The sequence below is a fragment of the Bombina bombina genome, chromosome 1, assembly GCF_027579735.1.
Source record: "Bombina bombina isolate aBomBom1 chromosome 1, aBomBom1.pri, whole genome shotgun sequence".
In the NCBI taxonomy this organism is placed as follows: Eukaryota; Metazoa; Chordata; class Amphibia; order Anura; family Bombinatoridae; genus Bombina; species Bombina bombina.
Window position 1 is genome coordinate 78,085,122 of NC_069499.1, and position 15,243 is coordinate 78,100,364.

General features: G+C 42.8%; 1 protein-coding gene across 1 annotated transcript in view; it reads left to right on the forward strand.

Annotated features, from left to right (window-relative positions):
• The window catches only part of SETD3 (SET domain containing 3, actin histidine methyltransferase), a 400,546-nt gene that overhangs the window by 343,690 nt on the left and 41,613 nt on the right, over nt 1-15,243 (forward strand). The window contains exon 12 of the mRNA XM_053697484.1: nt 13,599-13,759. Coding sequence (XP_053553459.1) covers nt 13,599-13,759 — 161 coding nt within the window. The remainder of the gene's footprint in view (nt 1-13,598; nt 13,760-15,243) is intronic.

Genomic DNA, 15,243 nt, shown 5'->3' on the forward strand with positions numbered 1-15,243 from the left:
GTTAAACTGAATTGTGGGTGTGGTGAGGGGTGTATTTATAGGCATTTTGAGGTTTGGGAAACTTTGCCCCTCCTGATAGGATTGTATATCCCATATGTCACTAGCTCATGGACTCTTGCCAATATGAAAGAAATGAATTTATCAGGTAAGTTCTTACATAAATTATGTTTTGTCTGGTAAGCATAAATTGTGTTTTCTCCCATTGTCTGGCCCCCTGTATCATGTGAGAGATGTCAGTCATTCACAGACTAGTATACGTATGCTCTGTGAGCTTGTGCACATGCTCAGTAGGATCTTATTCCCCAGAAAGTGTGTATATAACAAGATTGTGCAGAATTTGATAATAGAAGTAAATTGGAAAGTGTCTTTAAAACTGCATGCTCTATCTGAATCATAAGTTTTTGACTTGAGTGTCCCTTATAATATTTATTGAATCATACCTTGATTTTTGTTTGTATAAGTGTGGTTCTGCGCCTCTTCATTTTTTTATTTTTTTTTATCGTTTGCAAGTGATTAATTGGCTGTAACTGCAATATTATGAGTGATTCTGTTTAAGGATGGTGGAGTTTTTTTTTTATCAATGCTACCTCTTTAAGATGACCAGTACTACATATTCCTAAATTATGGAGATCTGTCTGTTGGTATGTAAAGCTGGTGACTTTCGAAGCTAGAAAGAAAAGTTTGTTTCTTTCCTAAGATATGTTGAGTCCACGGCTTGAGTAATTACTGTTGGGAATATCACTCCTGGCCAGCAGGAGGAGGCAAAGAGCACCACAGTTAAACTGCTAAGTATCACTCCCTTACCCACAATCCCCAGTCATTCTCTTTGCCTTCAGTGCATGGAGGCGGTTAAGTTTAGGTCTCTGAAGAAAAATTTTGATTTCATCTCCATGCAAGTTTTGAGGTATAGCCATATTCCACGTCATTCCTTGCAGTCGGGTTGTGGTGGCTTTAAAGCAGTTAGGAACTTGTAAAGAGGTACTTACTGAGTTTTCCTAAAAATTGCTGCCCTAGTTTAGAAAGCCAGAGTTGGCTACTCTGTTCTTTCTTTTTCAAAGGTCTCTGTGAAGAACTGTGTGTTCGCATACCTTGTAACTGTCTACATGCCGGACAGTGGAGCAGGTAAGTGCTCTTTCCCCCTGTTGGGGAAACCATGCACTTAACAAATTAAGACACTGCTTATTGGGATATAGATAATCCTGTTGTATGGGTTACACTGGGGCATGAAGCAGGCACTGTAGCATGTGTGAGACTAACATTTAAACTCTTTTAAAAAGACAGAAAAGCAGCTTATTCATTTCCCCTTTGCTTTAAAATAAAACGATGCAACATTTTAAACTGTCAGGTTTAAAAAAACTGTTATTTCTGGTACTCGGTGTACCAGGAAGTAGTGCCTCTCTGTGTCGCAGCAGTAATTTGAGCTCGGCAGTTACGATCAAATGAACAGCTTTACTTCATAACGTTTCTGAGGAAAACGTTCTCCATTTCTAGATGATCCGGTCTTTATTGGTAGTGGTAAGGCACCTCAGTAATTGGGGTGTTTTAGACGTTTATTTGATTTTTATTAAATGTTTTTTCTTAACTTGTCTCACATAATTTTAGCTGGGGATTGATCCTAATTTGGCATAACATTTAAAGTGAATTTTTTCCTTGGCTTTTTTTAATTGAATTTTAAAATCTTTGAAACTTATCTGTACAAGTTTATTTACTGTTTCACAACCTGTCTGATATGGAGCAAGAGCCTGCTCTCATGAATTCATGCTTATTATTTTTAGATGCACACATTGCTGCTCCTATGCAATTTTGTTCTTCATGTTTCAAGAAAACCTTGCAAAATAAAGGTAAAATTTAAGCCTATTGTCTCTCAGGATGATACTGTGAATAGAATACCTCTGGTTTCTCTTGCTTTGTCCCAAGCCTCAATGGTGTCACATGCAGTGCCCTGTGGTTCCTTTAACTCCTAGAGGAGTTTATTTAAAAGCAGAAATTGCTGCCCAGGTATCTTCAGCAGTATCTGTGGCATTAGCTGCCATTCCCAGATTACAGGGAAAATGCAAGAGGAAATCTAGAAATTCAGAAAGTAAGGTGCCTGTCCTCAGTTCTGCTTCCCAAGTTGCCCTTTCTCTGGACTTTCTGAGGGTGAATTCTCAGATTCGGGCAGTATAATTCCTTCTTCTGAGACTGAGGTGGTATCCTTCAGATTTAAGCTTGAACACCTTTGTGTATTGGTAAAGGAGGTTTCTCTTGTAAGGTGTATCCAGTCCACGGGTTCATCCATTACTTGTGGGATATTCTCCTTCCCAACAGGAAGTTGCAAGAGGACACCCACAGCAGAGCTGTCTATATAGCTCTTCCCCTAACTGCCACCCCCAGTCATTCTCTTGCAACTCTCGACAAGAAAGGAAGTATCGAGATATGTGGTGACTTAGTGTAGTTTTACCTTCAATCAAGAGTTTGTTATTTTTAAACGGTACCGGCGTTGCACTGTTTTTCTCTCAGGCAGAAATTAGAAGAAGAATTCTGCCTGGAGATTTGATGATCTTAGCGGTTTGTAACTAAGGTCCATTGCTGTTCTCACACATAACCGATGAATATGGGAAAACTTCAGTTGGGGGAACGGCCTGCAGATTACCTGCTTTGAGGTATGTTCAGTATTTTTATTTCTAGAGAGAGGAATAAGTTCTAGAAAATGCTGACAGAGCCTTGTGTATTTGAGGTAAGCCTGATGCAGTGATTAAACAGCGACTGGGATCATGCTTACATAACAGGGTAATACTCATGTTAATATTCATATTGCTTAGTGACAAAACGTTTACATGATTTCATAATTAGGACGTTTTTTTCTCTGGGGAGATAAGTCTTTATTTGGGGCCTAGTTTCCACATGGCTAGTCAGATACTCCTAGGAGTATTTTCTTAAGGCCCCTCTGACATCCAGTACATGGTGGGAGGGGCCTATTTTAGAGCTTTAACTGCGCAGTTTTAATACAGACTGAGACATCCAGCTTCCCTAGAAGATTCCTCTGGCATCTTAGAACCATTTCAAATGAGTTATTTCTGCACAAAATCGTATTTAAGGGCAGTTAGGAGCCTCAGCATAGCTGTGGCATGGTGCCCAATTAATTTTTAACGTTTTTCAATCCAGTTTGGGGCCTAAGGGGTTAATCATCCATTTGCAAGTGGGTGCAATGCTGCTTTAGTCCCTTATTCACACTGTAAAAATTTCAAAGATTTTACTGTATTTTTTCACTGTTTTGCAGTTTAAGTGCTAGTTTTTTTCTCTTAAAGGCACAGTAACGTTTTTGTTTAATTGCCGTTTCACCTTTATTAAAGTGTTTTCCAAGCTTGCTTGTCTCATTACTAGTCTGTTAAACATGTCTGATATAGAGGTAACTCCTTGTTCAATATGTTTGGAAGCCATTGTGGAACCCCCTCTTAGAATGTGTACCAAATGTACTGAAATTTCTATAAACTATAAAGACCATATTATGGCGCTTAAAGATTTATCTCCAGGGCATTCTCTGACTGAAAAGATTAAAAGAGGGAGATTATGCCATCTAACTCTTCCCATCTGTCAGAACCTATAACTCCCACTCAAGTGACGCCAAGTACATCTAGCGCGTCTAATTCTTTTACCTTACAGGACATGGCGGCAGTTATGAATGCTACCCTCACAGAGGTATTTTCCAAACTGCCAGGGCTACAAGGAAAGCGAGACAGCTCTGGGGCTAGAATTAATACAGAGCTTTCTGACACTTTATTGCCTGTGTCCGATATACCCTCACAATGCTCAGAAGCCGAGGCAGGTGAGCTTCTATCTGTGGGTGACATTTCAGACTTAGGGAAGGCGTTACTTCAGTCTGATTCTGAGATGACACAGTTTAAATTTAAGCTTGAACACCTCCGCTTATTGCTTAGGGAGGTTTTAGCGACTCTTTATGATTGTGATCCCATTGTGGTTCCAGAGAAATTGTGTAAAATGGACAAATACTTTGCAGTACCTGTTTACACCAATGTTTTTCCAGTCCCTAAGAGGTTTTCGGAAATTATTACTAAGGAATGGGATAGACCAGATGTGCCGTTCTCTCCCCCTCCTGCTTTTAAAAAGATGTTTCCCATAGATGCCACCATACGGGACTCGTGGCAGACGGTTCCTAAGGTGGAGGGAGCAGTCTCCACCCTAGCTAAGCATACAACTATCCCCGTCAAGGACAGTTGTGCTTTCCTAGATCCTATGGATAAAAAATTGGAGGGTCTCCTTAAGAAAATTTTTATACATCAAGGTTTTATTCTCCAGCCTCTTGCATGCATTGCCCTAGTTACTGCTGCAGCGGCTTTTTGGTTTGAGTCTCTTGAGGAGGCTCTACAGGTGGAGACCCCGTTAGACGATATTCTAGACAGGATTAAAGCTCTTAAGTTAGCTAACTCCTTTATTTCTGACGCCATTTTTCATTTAGCCAAGCTAACGGCTAAGAATTCAGGTTTTGCCATTTTGGCGCGTAGGGCGCTATGGCTTAAGTCCTGGTCAGCAGACGTTACTTCAAAGTCTAAGCTTCTTAACATCCCCTTCAAGGCACAGACCCTGTTCGGGCCCGGTCTGAAGGAGATCATTTCTGATATTCTGGAGGAAAAGGTCACGCCCTTCCTCAGGATAGGTCCAATAAGTTAAGGACCAAACAAAATAATTTTCGTTCCTTTCGAAACTTCAAGAGTGGCGCAGCTTCAGTTTCCTCTAATGCAAAACAAGAGGGAAATTTTGCCCAGTCCAAACCAGTCTGGAGACCTAACCAGGCTTGGAACAAGGGGAAGCAGGCCAAGAAACCTGCTGCTGCCTCTAAGACAGCATGAAGGAGTAGCCCCCGATCCGGGACTGGATCTAGTGGGGGGCAGACTCTCTCTCTTCGCCCAGGCTTGGGCAAGAGACGTCCAGGATCCCTGGGCATTAGAGATTGTTTCCCAGGGATATCTTCTGGACTTCAAAGGTTCATCTCCAAAGTGGAGATTTCATCTCTCACAATTATCTGTAAACCAGATAAAGAGAGAGGCATTCTTACGTTGTGTTCAAGACCTGCTGGTTATGGGAGTGATCCACCCAGTTCCAAGGGAGGAACAGAGGCAGGGCTTCTATTCAAATCTGTTTATAGTTCCCAAAAAAAGAGGGAACTTTCAAACCAATCTTGGATCTCAAGATCCTAAACAAATTTCTCAGGGTCCCATCCTTCAAGATGGAGACTATCTGAACCATCGTCCCTATGATCCAGGAGGGTCAATATATGACTACCGTGCACTTAAAGGATGCTTATCTCCACATTCGATTCACAGAGATCATCATCAGTTCCTCAGGTTCGCCTTCTTAGACAGGCATTACGAGTTTGTGGCTCTTCCCTTCGGGTTAGCCACGGCACCAAGAATCTTTACGAAGGTTCTAGGGTCCCTACTAGCAGTTCTAAGGCCACGGGGCATAGCGGTGGCTCCTTACCTAGACGACATTCTGATACAGGCGTCGACTTTTCAAATCGCCAAGTCCCATACGGACATTGTTCTGGCCTTTCTGAGGTCTCACGGGTGGAAGGTGAACGAGGAAAAGAGTTCTCTCTCCCCCCTCACAAGAGTTTCCTTCCTAGGAACACTGATAGATTCAGTAGAAATGAACATTTTGTCTGACAGAGGTCAGGTTATCAAAGCTTCTAACTTCCTGCCGTGCTCTTCATTCCACTTCTCGGCCGTCAGTGGCTCAGTGTATGGAAGTAATCGGCCTAACGGTAGCGGCAATGGACATAGTTCCCTTTGCCCGCCTTCATCTCAGACCACTGCAACTTTGCATGCTCAATCAGTGGAATGGGGATTACACAGATTTGTCCCCTCTGCTAAATCTGGATCAAGAGACCAGGGATTCTCTTCTCTGGGGGTTCTCTCGGGTCCATCTGTCCAGGGGAATGAGTTTCCGCAGGCCAGAGTGGACTATAGTCACGACAGATGCCAGCCTTCTGGGTTGGGGCGCAGTCTGGAACTCCCTGAAGGCTCAGGGTTCGTGGACTCAGGAGGAAGCCCGCCTTCCGATAAACATTCTGGAACTGAGAGCGATATTCAATGCTCTTCAGGCTTGGTCTCAACTAGCTGCGGTCAGGTTCATCAGATTTCAGTCGGACAATATCACGACTGTAGCCTATATCAACCATCAGGGGGGACAAGAAGCCCCCTGGAAATGTTCGAGGTTTCAAAGATAATTCAATGGGCAGAGGTTCACATCTCTCAGCTATCCATATCCCAGGAGTAGAGAACTGGGAGGCAGATTTTCTAAGTCGGCAGACTTTCCATCCGGGGGAGTGGGAGCTCCATCCGGAGGTATTTGCCCAGCTGATTCAACTATGGGGCAAACCAGAAGTGGATCTGATGGCGTCTCGTCAGAACGCCAAGCTTCCCTGTTATGGGTCCAGGTCAAGGGATCCCCAGGCAGCGCTGATAATGCTCTAGCAGTGCCCTGGTCCTTCAGCCTGGCTAATGTGTTCCCACCATTTCCTCTACTCCCTCGTCTGATTGCCAATATCAAGCAGGAGAGAGCTTCAGTGATTTTGATAGCACCTGCGTGGCCACGCAGGACTTGGTATGCAGATCTGGTGGACATGTCATCCCTTCCACCATGGACTCTAACGCTGAGGCAGGACCTTCTACTCCAAGGTCCATTCAAACATCCAAATCAAATTTCTCTGCGGCTGACTGCTTGGAGATTGAACGCTTGATTTTATCAAAACGTGGTTTCTCCGAGTCGGTCATTGATACCTTAATTCAGGCTCGAAAGCCTGTCACCAGGAAAATCTATCATAAGATATGGTGTAAATATCTTCATTGGTGTGAATCCAAGGGCTACTCATGGAGTAAAGTCAGGATTCCTAGAATATTATCCTTTCTCCAAGAAGGATTGGAGAAGGGATTGTCAGTTAGTTCCTTAAATTGACAGATTTCTGCACAAGCGTCTGGCGTTAGAATCAAGCCTGTGTTTAAACCTGTTGCTCCACCTTGGAGTTTAAATTTAGTTCTTAAAGTTCTTCAAGGGGTTCCGTTTGAACCCCTGCATTCTATAGATATCAAGCTTTTATCTTGGAAAGTTCTGTTTTTGGTAGCTATCTCTTTGGCTCGAAGAGTTTCAGAGTTATCTGCCTTACAGTGTGATTCCCCTTATCTGATATTCCATACAGATAAGGTAGTGTTGCGTACCAAACCTGGATTTCTTCCTAAGGTGGTATCTAATAAGAATATCAATCAGGAGATTGTAGTTCCGTCACTGTGTCCTAATCCTTCTTCAAAGAAGGAACGTCTATTGCACAGTCTTGACGTGGTTTGTGCTTTAAAGTTTTATTTACAAGCTACTAAGGATTTTCGTCAAACGTTTGTTGTCTACTCTGGACAGAGGAGAGGCCAAAAGGGTTCGGCATCTTCTCTTTCTTTTTGGCTGAGAAGCATAATCAGCAGCCTCCTTAAAGAATTACAGCTCATTCCACTAGAGCGGTAGCTTCCACATGGGCTTTTAAAAATGAGGCCTCTGTTGAACAGATTTGTAAGGCGGCGACTTGGTCTTCGCTTCATACTTTTTCTAAATTCTACAAATTTGATACTTTTGCTTCCTCAGAGGCTATTTTTGGGAGAAAGGTCTTGCAGGCAGTGGTGCCTTCCGTTTAAGTTCCTGCCTTGTCCCTCCCTTCATCCGTGTCCTAAAGCTTTGGTATTGGTATCCCACAAGTAATGGATGAACCCGTGCACTGGATACACCTTACAAGAGAAAACAAAATTTATGCTTACCTGATAAATTTCTTTCTCTTGTGGTGTATCCAGTCCACGGCACGCCCTGTCACTTTAAGGCAGGTGTTTGTAGTTTTTAAAAAAAAAAAAAAGTCACCACTGCACCCTATAGTTTCTCCTTTTTCTTGCTCGTCTTCAGTCGAATGACTGGGGGTGGCAGTTAGGGGAGGAGCTATATAGACAGCTCTGCTGTGGGTGTCCTCTTGCAACTTCCTGTTGGGAAGGAGAATATCCCACAAGTAATGGATGAACCCGTGGACTGGATACACCACAAGAGAAAGAGAAATTTATCATGTAAGCATAAATTTAGTTTTTAGCTACTTTAGATGACTGATACCCCTGTCGTCACTCCTAAGAAATCTAGTTAACTTAATAGTTTATTTGCTGAACCTTCCACTTCAGAGGTTTTTTCTGTGCCAAACCGTGCTAGGGAGATTATCTCACAGGAATGGGAGAAACCAGGTGTGTCTTTTTCCCCATTTCCCATTTTTAACAAAATGTTTCTTGTCGAGGACTTCATTAAAGACTCTTGGTATACTGTACCTAAAGCTGAAGGGGTCATTTCCACTCTGGCTAAGAGAACCACTATTCTCTTAGCCAGCTGCTCTTTTAAGGATCCGATGGACAGGAAGCTGGAGGCTTATTTCAAAAAGATTTATGTTCATCAAGGTCTCCAATGGCAACCTGTGGTGTGTATTGTCACCGTGACTAGTGCGGCATCTTATTGGTTTGACGCCTTGTCTTATTCTCTTCAAGTAGAGACTTCCTTGAAAGAAATTTTAGATAGGATTAAAGCTCTTAAGTTGGCCAATTACTTTAATGCAGATGCCATTTTACAGGTTGTTAGACTAGGAGCCAAAACTTCTAGCTTTGCTGTCCTAGCCCGCAGGGCGTTATGGTTGAAATCCTGGTCTGCGGACGTTTCCTCTAAAGTCAAGCTTCTGGCCATTCCTTACAAGGGCAAAACCTTGTTTAGACCCTGTTTGGCAGAAATTATCTCTGATATTACGGGTGAAAAAGGGGGTCTTTTCTACCGCAAGATAAGAAGAATAGGCCTAAAGGACGTCTGAGTAATTTTCGTTCCTTTCATAACTTCAGAGGCCTTCCCCTTCTTCCAAGCAGGAACAATCCAAGTCTTCTTTGAAACCCAATCGGTCTTGAAACAAGGGGAAACAATCAAAGAAACCCACAGCTGATTCCAAATCAGCATGAAGGGTTTGCCCCCAATCCGGGATCGGATCAGGTGGGGGGAAGACTTTCTCAGTTCTCTCAAGCCTGGATGCGAGATGTCCCAGATCCCTGGACTGTGGACATAGTATACCAGGGTTACAAATTGGAATACAAGACTTTTCCTCCCAGAGGCAGATTCCTTCTCTCAAGATTATCTGAAGACCAGATAAAGAGGCGTTCTTGAAATGTATACATCATCTTTCCTCCCTCGGAGTCATAGTTCCAGTGCAGGAATATAAAAAGAGAGAGAGATGCACTCAGCTGAGACAGAACAAAAGCTGGAAAAACTTCCGTGCCATGTTCATTTTAGGGTGCCACTCAGGGTGCATACTCTTTTAGCACACTATGCCCCTTCACAGAGAAAAAATATCCTGTAGCACATCAGTCTGACCCTGCCCAATGACAGTCCAGCACCGAAATACCAGGCAATTCTTCTCTGAACAAGAGAAACAACAACCCCAGACGATCGTTTCGGCCTTCTGTGGGCCTCGTCAGTGAGGTGCAGTCGCATCTCTCTAAGGGCATGTGTGCAAGAAGTCCACGTCTGGTTTCCCCTTTTACTCTTAGGGAGACCCAAGAGCAATTTGCATAAATATAAAAAGAGAGAGAGATGCACTCAGCTGAGACAGAACAAAAGCTGGAAAAACTTCCGTGCCATGTTCATTTTAGGGTGCCACTCAGGGTGCATACTCTTTTAGCACACTATGCCCCTTCACAGAGCAAAAATATCCTCTCTCTCTTTTTATATTTATGCAAATTGCTCTTGGGTCTCCCTAAGAGTAAAAGGGGAAACCAGACGTGGACTCCTTGCACACATGCCCTTAGAGAGATGCGACTGCACCTCACTGACGAGGCCCACACAAGGCCGAAACGATCGTCTGGGGTTGTTGTTTCTCTTGTTCAGAGAAGAATTGCCTGGTATTTCGGTGCTGGACTGTCATTGGGCAGGGTCAGACTGATATGCTACAGGATATTTTTTCTCTGAAGGGGCATAGTGTGCTAAGAGTATGCACCCTGAGTGGCACCCTAAAATGAACATGGCACGGAAGTTTTTCCAGCTTTTGTTCTGTCTCAGCTGAGTGCATCTCTCTCTCTTTTTATATTTATGCAAATTGCTCTTGGGTCTCCCTAAGAGTAAAAGGGGAAACCAGACGTGGACTCCTTGCACACATGCCCTTAGAGAGATGCGACTGCACCTCACTGACGAGGCCCACAAAAGGCCGAAACGATCGTCTGGGGTTGTTGTTTCTCTTGTTCAGAGAAGAATTGCCTGGTATTTCGGTGCTGGACTGTCATTGGGCAGGGTCAGACTGATATGCTACAGGATATTTTTTCTCTGTGAAGGGGCATAGTGTGCTAAAAGAGTATGCACCCTGAGTGGCACCCTAAAATGAACATGGCACAGAAGTTTTTCCAGCTTTTGTTCTGTCTCAGCTGAGCGCATCTCTCTCTCTTTATATTTAGTTCCAGTGCAGGTACAGGATCTCGGGTTCTACTCAAACCTATTTGTGATTCCCAAAAAAGAGGGAACTTTCCGTCCCATTCTAGACTTGAAGTGTCTAAACAAGTTTCTCAAAGTTCCATCCTTCTAAATGGAGACTATACGCGCCATTCTTCCTTTAGTACAAGAGGGTCAATTCATGACAACCATAGACCTAAAGGATTTGTATCTTCATGTTCCTATTCACAGGGACCATCACAGATTCCTTAGATTTGCCTTTCTGGACAAACATCTCCAGTTCGTGGCCCTTCCATTTGGTCTAGCCACGGCTCTCAGAATTTTTTCAAGGGTTCTGGGGGCTCTTTTGACAGTGATCCGTTCTTATGGAATTGCTGTGGCACCCTACCTGGATGACATATTGGTTCAGGTGCCGTCTTTTCAACTAGCAAAATCTCACACAGAGATATCATTGTCTCTTTTCTTTGTTCCCACGGTTAGAATGTTAATCTGGGGAAAAAAACTCCCTTTCCCCTGCTACAAGAGTAGTGTTCTTAGGGACCATAATAGATTCTCTATTGATGAAGACAGAGGTCAGGAAAAACAAAATAATTTCCTCTTCCCTCTCTCTTCAGGCTTCTGCTCATCCTTCAGTGGCTCAATGTATGGAGGTAATCGGTCTGGTGGCTTCCATGGACATTATTCCTTTTGCTCGATTCCCTTTGAGAGCTCTCCAGTTGTGCATGCTCAGACAATGGAATGGCGACCATGCGGATCTATCAGAGAATTGAGTTAGATTAGTCGTCAAGGTATTCTCCCATAGTGGATTTCTCAGGAACATCTGTCTCAGGGCACATGCTTTCGGAGACCTTCGTGGGTGATCGTGACCCCGGACGTCAGCCTGCTGGGCCGGGGAGCAGTCTGGAACTCGTTAAAAGCTCAGGGCCTTTGGACTCGGGAGGAGTCTGCTCTTCCCATCAACATCTTGGAGTTGAGGGCGATACACAATGCTCTATTGGCTTGGCCTTGGTTGTCCTCAGCCCAGTTTATCAGGTTCCAGTCAGACAACATAACCTCTGTAGCTTACATCACTCACTCAGAGTTCCTTAGCCATGAAGGAGGTTACTTAGATTCTTCAGTGGGCTGAGACCCACAATTGCTGTCTATCTGAAATCCACATTCCAGGAGTATACAACTGGGAAGCGGATTTTCTGAGCAGACAGACTTTTCATCCCGGGTAGTGGGAACTCCATCCGGAGGTGTTTTCAAGCTTAATCCTCAAATGGGGGGTGCCAGAGTTATATCTGAAGGCGTCCCGTCACAACGCCAAGCTTCTAAGGTACTGTTCAATGTCAAAAGATCTGCAGGCTGTTCTGAAAGATGCTCTGGCGGTTCCTTGGGTTTTCAGGTTGACATACCTGTTTCCTCAGTTTGCTCTCCTTCCACGAGTCATTGCTCTTGGCAAACAGGAGAGGGCGTCAGTGGTTCTAATAACCCCTGCGGGGCCTCGCAGGATCTAGTTTGCAGACCTAGTGGAGATGTCTTCTCTCCCACCTTGGAGACTACCTCTGAGGAAGGACCTCCTGATTCAGGGTCCCTTCCTTCATCCAAATCTCTTTTCTCTGAAACTGACTGTTTGGAGATTGAACGCTTAATTCTGTTTAAGCTTGGTTTTTCTGAGTCGTTCATTGAGACCATGATTCAGGCTCGCAAGCCTGTTACTAGAAAGATTTACCATCAGATATGGCGTAAATATCTTTATTGGTGTTATTTCAAGGGCTACTCTTAAAATTAGAATTCCTAGAATTTTATCTTTTCTTCAGGAAGGCCTGGAGAATGGATTGTCAGTCAGTACCCTGAAGTGTCAGATTTCTGCTTTATCAGTTTTACTACATAAACGTTTGGCAGATGTGCAATCTTTTGTCAGGCCTTGGTCAAAATCAGGCCTGTCTTTAAGTCTGTTGCTCCTCCTTGGAGACTTAACCTTGCTCTTAAAGTTTTACAGCTGGCTCCATTTGAGCCGTTGCATTCCATAGACATTAATTTATCTTGGAAGGTTTTGTTTCTTGTTGCTATCTCTTCTGCTCGAAGAGTCTCTGTAGTGTGATTCCCCTTATCTTATTTTTCATGCCGATAAGGCAGTTCTTCGTTCTAAGTTAGGTTTCCTTCCTAAGGTGTCTAATAGAAATATCAATCAGGAGATTGTTGTTCCCTCTGTGTCCTAATCCTTCTTCTTCCAAAGAACATTTGTTACACAATTTTGATGTTGTACGTGCTCTTAAATTCTACTTACAGGTGACTAAGGACTTTCGCCAGTCCTCTGCCCTCTGTCTGTTTCTCTGAGAAACGTAAAGGTCAGAAAGCTACTGCTATTACTCTTTCTTTTTGGTTATGAATTATAATTTGTTTGGCTTATGAGACTGCTGGATAACAGCTCATTCCACAAGAGCTGCTTCCTCTTCTTGGGCTTTCAAAAATGAAGCTTCTGTGGAACAAATTTGCAAGGCTGCAACTTGGTCTTCTCTACATACTTTTTTCAAAATTTTACAAATTTGATACTTTTGCCTCAGCTGAGGTTTCTTTTAGGAGAAAGGTTCTTCAAGCGGTGGTGCCTTCTGTTTAGGACTGCCTATCTTGTCCCTCCCTATTTATCCGTGTCCTCTAGCTTGGGTATTTGTTCCCAACAGTAATTACTCAAGCCGTTGACTAACCATATCTTAGGAAAGAAACAAAATGTATGCTTACCTGATAAATGTATTTCTTTCTGGATATGGTGAGTCCACTGCCCCACCCTTTATTTTAAGAGAGTTATTCTTTTGACTAATAACCTCAGGCACCTCTACACCTTGTGTTACTCCTTTTTCTCTATTTCCCTTTGGGCGAATGACTGGGGGTTGTGGGTAAGGAAGGGATACTTAACAGTTTAACTGTGGTGCTCTTTGTCTCTTCCTGCTGGCCAGGAGTGATATTTCCAACAGTAAATACTCAAGCCATGGACTCACCATATCCGTAAATAAATAAATTTATCAGGTAAGCATAAATTTTGGGGGGTTTTTTTGTGTGTGTAAGAGTAAACTTTTTCACATTAGCTGGGTACAGTTCTGAGCAATAATTAGTATTTTGTTCTTTTGCAGAGGAACTTAAGGAACATCTGATAGGAGATCAAGCAATTGATAAAATTTTCACTCTTGGAAATTCAGAATTTCCTGTAAGCTGGGAAAACGAGATAAAACTTTGGACATTCCTTGAGACCAGAGCATCTCTTCTGCTAAAAACGTATAAAACTACTGTTGAGGTAAGTTATCTTTTAACATTGCATTTACACAGAAATCTCTTTGTGATCAATGCAGATTACTTTTCTATGCCACTCAAACAAAAAACAGGGGTTTGATAGTATTTCTGTTTTTTTCCATAATTTAGATACTTTCTTTTTTATTAATTTCCTCCTCCTTACTATGTCATACTCATCAGCATAGATGGAACAAGATTGTGCATATCTATAATGAGGATGTAAAATTTCCTTGAAATTTGGTAATTCAAAAAATCCATCTTGTGGTATCAAAGGGAAGTGAAAAGTAGACATTGTACCAAAACCAAGAATCCTTGGGTGTTCTTGATAGATGTTATGGTTGTGATGTTCACACTTACCTTTTGTGTTTGCTGCAATTTCTCTATAATCAAGTGAGACAATCCAAAAAAGATAGTTTTGCAGGACCATAAAGTGGCTCAGTACCTGATTTTGGCAAACGTTTACTATGGTATGTTAATGGACAGAAAAGCACTAGGTTTGCCTTTTATTCCACAGATTTTGGACTTTCTCCAAAATAGCATCAATATAAATTAAGCTTTCGTTTCTCATGTTTAGATCTATACTTTTGTGAAAGGTATAGTTTCACTCTAATGTTTTGACTTTTTACTAGGCTATGGTAAGAATAATTAACTTCCAAATACTTATTTTCCTTCTAAATACAGGGAGAGTCCACAGCTGCATTCATTACTTGTGGGAATATACAATCTGGCCACCAGGAGGAGGCAAAGACACCCCAGCCAAAGACTTAAATACCTCCCCCAATTCCTCATCCTCCAGTCATTCTTTGCTTATCGTCACAGGAGGTTGGCAGAGAAGTGTCAGAAGATACGGAGTAGTTCCTTATGGAGGGGAGAATCTTTCTGCGAAACCATCCAGACTCATATTAACAGCTCCTTAAGCAATCGCCGTTGACGAGTTATGTTGCTTGCTTTCTTCACTCAAGTCCATGTCAGAAGCACTGCTACAATCTGTCAAACTTGAAGGACCGTGTTGCTGTTCCATGGCATAGATTCCGGTAAGATCGTTTCATTTTTTACATACATGTTAACGATAGAAGACAGGGTCTCAAAGGGACTCCTTTATCTTTATGGAATCGAGGGTTAATATCTCATCAGGGGGGTTATTGAACAGTGGGGTCTTGTTAATCATGTTTATGTGATTTTGACTGCGTATGTGTAGGAGACATTTTGGGCTCATAGGCTGATACGGAACATACAGGTTTCAGAGCTGCACAGTTTTATTAAGCTGGTGTGCTTTTCCTTAGCAGGGGTGGTCCTGCATGAGGCACCATGTGACTGGGAGAAGTCACGTCCTGTTCTCCATTTCCGATTACTGACCGAGTGGCTGCGGAGAAGAGTTTTTTTCTCTAACTGTCTGGGTCATAGGAGGTGGTGAGTGCCCCAGCCATTGGGGGTTTATGGTGCCATTTGTTTTTTGGATAAAAATTTTATTTAGAATTATGGAGGATT